General features: G+C 42.2%; 1 protein-coding gene and 1 long non-coding RNA gene across 2 annotated transcripts; both read left to right on the top strand.

Annotated features, from left to right (window-relative positions):
* The first annotated feature begins 3,931 nt into the window (after window positions 1-3,931).
* Window positions 3,932-8,626, top strand: LOC144703699 (uncharacterized). Its single transcript, XM_078575930.1, has 6 exons — window positions 3,932-4,780; window positions 5,022-5,098; window positions 5,207-5,264; window positions 5,482-5,677; window positions 5,808-6,270; window positions 8,101-8,626. The coding sequence occupies exons 1-6, from the start codon at window positions 4,333-4,335 to the stop codon at window positions 8,464-8,466; spliced, it is 1,608 nt and encodes a 535-aa protein (XP_078432056.1). The 5' UTR covers window positions 3,932-4,332; the 3' UTR covers window positions 8,467-8,626.
* A 1,567-nt stretch (window positions 8,627-10,193) lies between these two features.
* LOC144703482 (uncharacterized) lies at window positions 10,194-10,541 on the top strand. Its single transcript, XR_013581538.1, has 2 exons — window positions 10,194-10,282; window positions 10,353-10,541. It is a non-coding gene; the product is annotated as an uncharacterized LOC144703482 (long non-coding RNA).
* Window positions 10,542-10,907: the final 366 nt, after the last annotated feature.

Genomic DNA, 10,907 nt, shown 5'->3' with positions numbered 1-10,907 from the left:
GTTCGACATAGGAATGTCGGAAATGGCATCCAGAAAAGAAGGGCAAATAAAAAAAGGGGAAGGTGGAGGATAGCTCGAAGATTCCCTGCATTATTATGCAGAAAATGTCAACTCTGATGTATACGTAAGGGAGACTAATTTAGTCGCTATGGTCCTCTTCCTCTCTCTTCACCAATCTCTTTCTTGAATTGTTTATGACTGCAAGTGTAGTATTCAAATTCCTTCCAAACAAACCCAGTTTCTTTTTTTCATTCTCAGGCTTGCAAGATGGCAACATTCGATGTACTTCACCGATCTCGTTTCAGCGACGCCAATTTGTTTACGGCATAAAACAGCGTGTCCGTCTACGGAGAAATACTTCTTAATTCAATAACATTCGTCTCTCTCTTCTTCCCGTATTTGAATATTTATCGGTCTTATCCTCTGTCACTGTCAGAATTTTGGGCCATTGTAAATCGTCTCTCTCTCTATTTATCCCCTGTAGGCTCCTCTCAAATTTATCAACCACGCGTAATTCGGTGTATTTCTGTGGAGATATGGATTATAAAGATTGCAGATTTGACGCGATCCAATTGTACCTGACGGGCACCGAGAAGAATGGCTCCCCTGTGTCGAACAGCTTCTATAAAATACCCGGAACCCACGGCATGAGCAGATGAGACTTTAGTCGGTGACAGAGCTTGATTTCCGGAACTATTGGCCTCTTCCTTCGTTCAGATAAATATTCAGAGAAAGCGACGTGGTGGCCTAATTCTCCTCGAGAATTTCATGTCTTCTTTCTCTATCAATCTTTAACTCCCGCTGGGGGAGAGAGAGTCGTCAGAATCCGGTGCTTTATTAAACAATCGATGGGCCCAAAACTCAGGTCGAGATAGTGACCGTTCACCATTCGACTAGCGCTGTCGTGTAGCCACGAGGGCGATCTCTTAGAAGTTGTGAAGCCTATGGTGACGAGCAAAAATGGGTCCTCATTCGACTCATGGAGGCTCTTTTAACCCGTGGGTCCTTCGCGACTTCACATTTTTTCATGATTCGTTCGTCAATATTTGAGTCTCTAAAATTATAAGTCCAGGCAACCAAGAACTTTTTGAATGATTAATCTCAAATTTGAAAATTTACAAATTTCTAGGAAGAAGTTCAGTTGATATTTCATCCTTGTGTTAATATCACCGAATAATGCTAGTTTTTAAAATTAACATTATCTTTCATTTTCTTTCTAGCGGGGGGTATTTACCCTTTCTCCACGCCGCGGAAGAAAGTCTCAGTCTAATGCTGACGCTTTTCTCCTCCCGTATAGTGAGATAATTAGACCGTCAATGTAGATATGACGTAAAAAGGAATATAACGCTGATTATTCCATTTGTACGGCTTGTAAACCTCGCTCCGAGCAAAGGACGAAAGAGGAAAATATTTGTTTAATCCATGGAGACGATAACGAAGATATAATAATCGAAAGCCGGGCCTGATCTCGAGGCCTGTAGTACTTGATAGCTGGATCCCGTCGTTATTTTATGATTATTATAAACTTCAAGCATTTCGGCTCGAGCTCGGATGAATAAACGCGGGTAATTTAGAAGAATGATAAGCCTTCTATTAATGTTTACTGAATATTTGAATTGATTATGAACGTTTGGTCATTAGTCGAAGAGATTCTTCAGTGGACGATCAGAAGGATCAGATCACGCGATCCAAGCACAGATAAAAAACGCGATTATTTTGGTTCTTCGCCTTGGAAAGCCAAATCACTCCCTCATTCTCGTGACTTTCGACAGCGACGCAGCACGCGCAATCACATTAAAAAACTTATAACTTGGGTGATATGGAGAATAAGGCAAGGACAGGGAGAAAAGTAGATAAAATGGTCAGAATTCGCTCGTGGGATCGATCAGCAAGTGGCCCTGCTTTCGACTTAAAAAAACTAATCCTGATATAAATATTTCCACCTCCTTTTTCACCGGCGAGCAACGTGTGGCACAAAAGAATGAAGGGCTCCTCATCTTAGAACGTGAGCTTTCGTTCACTGATTCCCCGCAGATGAAAACGACAAATGATAGAAGAACTATGAGGGGAACTATTTTAAATCCAACGACAGGGTTCAGCGACGAGAACAATCAGATAAGGAGATAAGCATTCGAGGGAGGGAGGTCGGGGGGATGCTCGTCAAACCCTATGGGCAGCGAACGATCACGTGGTAGGAATAAAAAATAACTAGAGAGAGAGAGAGAGAGAGAGAGAGAGAGAGTAGGGCTGGCTCTTACAGCGTTCTACTTCTGATTCTAGCTCTGTGTCGCCAGGTTCTTCTTGGCCAATACCTGTTCCCACGCGCAGAGATGTGGAGATAGTTGGGAGTTGGGGTCGGCGAGTCATCATAATAGAGCAAAGGGAGGAGTCAGCGGCCAAGGATTCCTCACTACCAATTGGGTAAATGAAATTAAATGGAAAGGGTTCTCCTTTCCTCCGTCGCCAGACTGGAAAAGAGCGATTGTATATACGACTTCTTGCAAAGAAAAAACCCCGAAAGAAACACCCTTTTCCATCTCTTTCTCTCTTAATCTCTTCCATTCCGCTCGTTTAGATCCAGCTGTTCTTTGTGTTTACAAAAATCTTAATGAGTTAGTTGTGGCCCTTTAGAGCCGCAAAGGCCTATGTTTCCTTCCAATTTAGAAAAGAAGGACAACACCGAGATCGGCACGTGCGCAAGAGTCTATCCTTTTATCCTTACGAGAGAAAGATGAGCAAAGAATAATCAGCCTACTTCGCTGTGAATTATTCTTGCCAGTTGATGCTCTGACTAGACGGCATAAAATATGCTGCCCTGTCAAACCATTGAGATGGGAGTTTGGACACTTTCATCAAAAGAATAAAGCCTGGAGTAGTGATTGTTCTTCGTCACAACGGGAGGACAGTAAGGTGAGAGCGGCCAACGTGGACAACGCCGAGCTGGTGCACGTATGACGTCGAATCCTGAAACCGTACTGCGTTTTTATGATATCTGAACGCTTCAGACTTTATTTTGTGAGCAATTTCTGAAGAAAACGAAAAACCGTCGGGAACGAGTTAATGCAAGAGGTTTTCTTATATTTTTCTTCCGTCCGAGCTCCGGTTAGCGGAGACCATTTGCCCGCTAAAGACGGGCGAAGGTCCTACAGCATTCACTATTCTCATGTTTCACGTCAGCAAGAGTGCTACGAGACAAACTAAGACGCAGACGCAGTGTTTGTCACAACTGTCAAACTACGAGGGATCTACTGCTGAATCACGCCAAGCAATCCTCAATTGCAAACTTCATGCATCATAACAGCAACACTTGACTCTCCTATTATCCTCCTCTTCCTCGTATTCATCATTACCCTCATCATATGCTGGGGAATGAAAGACTTCTGAATTCCACCTGGGAAGTCTTTTACCCAAATATTATTGCAACACCGGAAATAAAAATCTCTGAAAATAGTGTAACAATATTTGCCATACGATAAACACAGCCATAAAAATTACGTCCCCTTATAAACTTTTTCTTTGTTTTGAAAACGCTTGTCACCCTAATTTACGACTACGTTATCTGCTTTATTGTCATTAAACGTACCGTCCTTCGGTCTTAAACCGGCGCAAAAATCCCCACTTTTCTCTTTGGTTTAAATTATTTCGTCCTCTTTTTCGAACAATTAGACAGATGTCGGGCAAGCTTTAGTTTTACTTGAATATGCGCATCGCATCTGTCCGACCGCTGTTCAATATGAGTAAACTCTGAACCTTTTGGGTTCCGCCGTTTGACCGCCGCGCTCGCGCCTGCTCGCAGAATCTCGCTACGAGCTACGATCCAAAAGCGGTTTAGCCCTCGAAGAAGAACCGGGAACTTTCATTCGCCGTTGATTTAATACAGACTCACCTCGATTTCCTTCCAATTCAAGGTTGTTAACCATTGATTTCAGTCCAGCCAGAGAAGCTCCGTGAATCCGGAAAGAACATAGCGCAGAGCCGCGTAACGCAGATTCTTTTTCGATTCCAGAAGGACGAGATCATCGTTTTGTCGACCTTATTCTTTGCATCTTTAAGTCTTTGACGCAACAAGGACAGCGGCGTTTCGCAAGCGCGATAGCGAGTCTTTCCTTCCATGTTCATAAATGCTTCGGGGGAAAGAGGTTTGATGAACGGAACTCATGAACCTCAATTGACAGAAAGAAAAAGGAGTCACGGCCGTCTCCGGATACCCATCCGTCCGTATTTCATAATCGTTGCCCTCACTTCTCTCGCTATTTACGTCCATCCCACTGCAACATCTCTTGCCCCTACGCAAACAAATGGGCATTAGCGTAAAATGCTAAAGCTCTAACGATGGCATCGTTACTTCGCTATTCTCTATTATGCAGTCGACATCATACTTGTCCCCTACCTTCACTCATTCGTCATCGATTCTCTTCTCTTCTTCCTCACCCTCTACTATCGGGGAATTACAGCGGAAGAAATTTGAACATGGAAGGAGCGAAGGGGGCTTCTGCAGCTCAGGGTGACGGCCCTTCGTGCCCGTCAGAGAGTCTAAAGCGAAGGGCTCTGGACCTCAACGAGAACGCTGAAGGGCCGTCTGAAGATGAAGAAGAGAGCGAAACAGAAGGGATGAGTTCCTGCAACAACAGCAACTCTAGTGGCGGGTCTAAGGATGGGAGCAGAGAACGAGCTTCGACGGTCAGGCAGTATAACCGGTCAAAAATGCCGAGGTTGCGGTGGACTCCGGAGCTCCACATGTCCTTTGTACACGCCGTCGAACGGCTCGGCGGCCAAGCAAGTGAGTCTACCAAAACCTAACTCACATCTTAAAATTCAACGGAAGGAATGAGTAATTGATCAGAATTCGTCATGGGTTGAGTAAGTTTTGCCATACGGCGACCGGTTTTATTATTTCTCCTCCCGTATTATTCTGTTTTTCATGATTTTCAGACTGCTCAATAGGTATGATATGGAACGAAGAGTTGTCATATTTCTTATTGTTGGTGATCGGCCTGACCGTGATCGTGTGGATTTTGCAGGAGCCACGCCGAAGCTCGTGCTACAGATGATGAACGTCAGAGGACTTAGCATCGCGCACATAAAGAGTCACCTTCAGGTAAGTGAGGGATAATCGTTCGGAAGAGACTGCCTTCGATAATCGGATGGAATTCCTCTTTCTGTGTAATTTTATCAGTTTATGATCAGACGTAATCCTTTTGATCAGATGTACAGAAGCAAGAAGCTGGATGATCCGGCGCAAGGCAAATCTTCTGAGTCCTCAGGTTTGGGTTGTTGTATTCCAAATGCAAATCAGATACTTTCCTTTGTCATTGTTGCGTACTTATATATGATTGATGATATAATGATTTGAAGGGTTTATATGCCCTTCAACAGATACCAAATACTCTTTGTCAGAGGAAATCACGGGGAATTTTAATGTATTTTCTTGTGCTTCTATACATGGTTGGATCAAAGTTCACGTTTGATATTTTCTTGTAGGCATTAATGTGGAAAGGGGACACCTAAGTTCGGAAGCCATCTACCAAACGACTGGTCCGAGGCAGGCAGTGTTTAAGATAGATGGAAGCGGCAGAAATCATTTTAATAGAGCCTACGATGAATCCGTTGGTCTTTATGGGCTTACTCAACGGCCATCGTCCCAGCCCACATCGGATCCCAAAAACTACGCCTTCAGGTAGAGCAATAATCCTTAAGTTTGATAAACAAAGATAACGCGTAGAACGGAGGCAAAACAATTAAGCAATTATACGCTCTGTCGACGCACTTTGTCTTCTCTCTTCTCACTTTTTCTATTTTCTTCGTAGCCGGCATCAACAGTGGCCGAGTCATCAGCGAACGGCAGGCAGCATGAGTTCAGCTTTCATACATTTACCGACAAAGGATTTATTACAAGATATTATCCGTCGACAAGAAATGAAGGCATCAACGTCACACCTCTTTGATGTTCGGGATGCCATATCAAGAAATAGTCGGCCATACTCGTTGCATCGTCTTTTGGATGACAAAGAATCCGAACAAGAGCAGACGAAGGAATTCCGGTCAACAGAAACCAAAAGAATCCCAAACAACAATCCCTGGGTCCGCAGCATGTCTCAGCTTCCTTCTCGTACACTGACATCAATGGAACATCTCCACTGGGAAATGGGTCTCCACTGCAGAAACAACATAAGCTCCTACCATCATAAAGCTTTTGCCGAAGATCCGCGTACTTTCGTTAAGACTCCACAATCTCCACAATCCGAGTTTGAGATGCCCGTTTGCGTTCAGGTCACTCGCTCTCCCCCCCTCTCTGTATCTCTTGGTGTCTCTCCCTCTATCCATCTCTTGTTCTCTCTAGCCCTCTCTCTATCTATCTCTTGTTGTCCCTCTCCCTCTCTATCTCTTGATCTCTCTCGCTCTTTGTATATACCTTGAACTTTCTCTATCTCTTGGTCTCTCTCGCTCTTTGTATACCTTGAACTTTCTCTATCTCTTGGTCTCTCTCGCTCTTTGTATACCTTGAACTCTCTCTATCTCTATCTTTTGGTCTCCCTCGCTTTTCTATGTCTTTAACTCTCTCCCTCTATCTCTTGGTCTCTCTCGCTCTTTCTATATCTTGAACTCTCTCTCCCTTTCTCGATATATCTCCCTCCCTCTCTCTCGATCTATCTATTTATATGTTGCGCTCTCTGTCTTTCTATCACTTGCTCTCTCTCTATCTTTTTTTATCTCTGTCTAACTCGCTATCTCTTGCGCTCTCTTTCACTCTCTCTCTCTCTCTATATATATATATATATATTGCTCTCTCTGTCTTTCTCTATTTATCTCTTTATCTTCCATCTCTTAGTCTTATCTATCTATCAATCTATCTATCTATCTACTCATCTATCTGACTGCCTCTCTCTCTCTATCTATGGATCTATCTATCGATCAATCTATCTATCTATCTATCTTTCTATCTATCTATCTATCTATATATATATCTTTCTCTCTATATATCCTTCTCTCTCTGTCTTTCTCTATCGATCTCTATCTTTTACTCTAATCTCTTACTCTAATCTATCTATTCATCTGTCTATTCGACTCTCTCTCTCTCGATCCATCTCTCTATTTATCTGTTGATCTCTCTCTGTCTTTCTATCACTTGTTCTCTCTCTCTCTTTGTCTCTGTCTCCCTTTATGCCTTTCTCCTCTCACTTTCTCTTGCGCTTTTTCTTTAACTCTCTTTCTTTCTATCTTTCTCTGTCTGCCTTCTGTGTTTCTTTATTTATCTCTTTATGTTCTATCTCTTCTCTTCTCTCTCTCTCTCTGTTCATCAATCTATCTATCTATGTATTCATCTGTTTATCTACCTCCCTCTCTCTCCCCTTGCCCCCTCTTACAAACTTTCAGGCCCACATTCTATCAATCTATCTATGTATGTATTCACTCTGGTTCCATGCTATCAATATGTCAATCTCATTGTTGGCGCATCCACTTACGTGCCTTGTAATCAGTTTATCATCTATCTAAACAAATCGAGAAAACTCTAAGATATGAATGCCCTGAGCTATATATCTACTTATCCGTTCGTTTATCGATCTATCAAAAGTTATACATACTCTCACTCACTCTCTACTTTGCAGTCTACCTACATATATAGATATTTATCGATTTCTTTCTTTCTTTTATCTGTCTATCCTTTAAACAAACATCCGTGTTTTTCTCTAATTGTATGTCAATAGATGAATGCAAATATCTAATTCAGTTGTATTATCTCTCAGTCTATCCAACTCTCTCTACATAGCTATACATCTATTTTTCTATATCTTATGTTTGTATGTTTGTCCATATCTATCTGTACTCCCCATTGGAAATTTCTTTTGTCTAGTTTATCGATTAATATATAGTTATCAATATACTTTTGCATGACAATCCAACGATCGGTCAATAGTTCCATTTACCTCTTGATCTATCTCTAGAATTCATTATTTATTAACTGTCTTTCTTTATTTTACATAAGGTGACTCAATCTGATTCTACCACATTGCAGTTAATTTCAAAGTCAGATGCCGTGTTAATCCCAATTATTGAATTACGAAGTACTTGTTCTAACAATCATCTTGTATATCTCTGCAGGACCGCTTGGAAAGGAGCAGGGACACACTCAAGCAAGGAGACATCGTTTTGAAAAAAACTGGCCTGGGCTCAGGCCGAAAGAGAATAAAGATGACGAGAGAAAATGAAACGGATAAACATCCCAGCTTGCAGCTGAGTTTATGTCCCAGCTTCCTAGACAATGAAGAAGAGAATGCCAAAGCTGAAGAAAAAGAAAACAACGTTTCACTTTCAGTCTCTCCAAACAGCAGACGATCACTCTCACAAGAGCAGTCTTGCGAAAGGCCATCATCTTCTATCCTTTTTAAAGACTCTACAGAAAATGATAGGGCCACTTTGGGGGTGAGTACTTTAGATCTGACCATGTCAATTGGTGCATTGGAGTGAGATCTTTCAAGTACTTGTCCCAAGGCCCTATGAAGAATAATTTATATCGAATATCCTTCGGCATTGAAACAAGAAACTAGGTTCTATATCAGTTGTGACATCTCAGTGTAAAGTTAATTTCTGATTTCTAATAGCCATCGCGCCTGGGTTAATTTCTAAATCTTTGTTGACAAGTAGTCGTCGTCGTTTGGAACTGCTCTACTGACCTCAGAAACATGCATCTGTGTTTCACCTCCACTCGATCCAGTGTTTCAAAAAAAGTTTCATACGAAAAAATACGTTATGTGCTGATAGACAAACGACTTAAATGGAATTATGTGTTCAATCGTGAATCGTCGGCGATTTTCAAGGACGACAAATAAATTTTATATTGATTGAAGCAATGGAAAAAAAATGTGGCTGCAAAAACTTAACTCGCCCATCCTCTAAACTGACGGCGTTATATTTAAATTTAAATCATAAACGTGACGTGGCCGATTTTTTCCTTCTGACTCTGCCATTTGGGTCCACGATCCGTCGATGTGCACGATTCATAGAGGGGTTTGTCCCTTAGTACGGCCATCGTTTTTGTTTATTCAGATGAATGTCTTTAGTGGCCTTGTTATGGTGCTCTACAACAATTGAATGAGTAAATAAAACGTTTTTTAACATGAGAATCTTTCTCTCTTTCATACGGTCATTAGATTAACATATACGCGTACCACTACTTGAAATCAAAAGTTTGCCTTCTTTGAAAGATATGCCAAGACGGAGACTGGCGTCTGAGAAGGAAATGTTAAAGGAAGACTCACTGAGCGTGGAGGAGTGAAGGGTGCGATCGGAACGATTGTTTCTTGGTAAAAGAAGGTGACACGAGCAGGAAACACTCGAAAGAAACAAAGACAGCGTGGAACTGCCGGCAAGCTTCGTCTTTCCCACCCGACATAAGACGTCTCTGAGTTTTACCCATCGCCATCTTCCATTGTCACAGGCATGGAGACTCCGACAGAGTTGGCTACTGCCATGGCCCACCTTACCGTGACCTATTCCTCAGCTAAAGTCTAATATTGTTGGAGTCCTCTTCTCACCCGATGGGGAAAGTTCCTTTCATCGCTGTAAGTGCATGTTGGACGGACTTATTATTGTTTTTTACTTGGCTGCACAGTCAGATCAGATTTGGTCTCTTTCGGATTTTTCGTCCTTCCCTGTTCCGACTCGCTGCGTCGGCCAGATCCCATCTACCCGGGGCCGAAGAACGTATCCCAATAATCTTCCGGGACAGACATACAGTAGTTGCGGAGTTGCCAGAAAGAATCTTTTTTTTTTCCATAATATTTTGCCCTGCATGTTGCCATTGTAAACTTCTAAATGCGTAGGGCGTTTCCCTCTGAAATGGAAATGGATCAATTCTCTTTGAATTCTTTTGTCACCGAGTAGCTTTAAATGCTTAGGTCTAACGAGGGTTGGACAGTTTGCACCGAGGACCAATCAGGCCAGACCCAACTGGGACCGCTGGTCCAGACTCGGGTAGAGGGTCAAACCGGACAAAGGACCTGCAATACTTGCAAAATATTTATATCTATATCTCCCCACTACCCACTTCGAGCTCTCAGCTACCGTTCCCTGCTCCTGCTCCCTCTCCTCCTCCCCCGCCTCTCCCAGCTTCCATTCTCCCCTTCCCCCTTCCAGACACCTTCCCTTTCCCTTTTCCCATTCCCAGCCACAGCTCTAGGCTTCCTGCCCCCAACCCCTTCTCTAGGCTTTCTACCCATGTTGCCAAAGTGGAGACACTGAAGTGGAGGCCGACGAAGACAAAGGAATTGTGATCATGTTTGTAGTATGTTTTTTTAATCTCTTTCCCACTTGTTAACCATTTCAGTTGCGATATGATTCCCTGCTTCTGTTAGGTTGAAGTAGCAAAGCATTGTTCAAGTGATGATGGCCCCCGGGATGAGGTGGAAAGACATAATGGAGCCAAGATGAGCTAGGAACTTTTTATGTTCCAATATGGAATTTATCGATTTGTGTATTACATCATTCGTTGTGCACAAAGTCTATGCTACTGTTTTATGTCTGGCTTTATTTTTTGACTTTGACACAGATTAGTCAACCTGGCTCCAATATGATGATACTAGACCATTCCAAAATTGGACCATACTTGAGGTAAGGTTTAGGTTTTGTTAAAACTAGGACCATCCAACAGTAGTCCTTAGAGAAAATTAAAAAAAAAAAACAAAAAAATAATCGGAAAAGAAAGGACACTTGCGGCGGTGTTGTATCCATGAATATGCAACTTAGTAATTCACATTCAAAGCATTTTGAGGAGTTTTATGTTTAGATATACAACAACATATTGGACCATGACCTGATAGTTTGAGTAGAAGGCAATTAAATCCTCAATCATGTGCAGAAGGCAATTATGGAATGAGTATGACTGATAATGAAATATAACATGATATTTT

Source organism: Wolffia australiana, chromosome 5, assembly GCF_029677425.1.
Source record: "Wolffia australiana isolate 7733 chromosome 5, ASM2967742v1".
In the NCBI taxonomy this organism is placed as follows: domain Eukaryota; kingdom Viridiplantae; phylum Streptophyta; class Magnoliopsida; order Alismatales; family Araceae; genus Wolffia; species Wolffia australiana.
The sequence above is the reverse complement of the archived record's forward strand: the minus strand, read 5'-3'. Positions and strand labels throughout refer to the sequence as shown.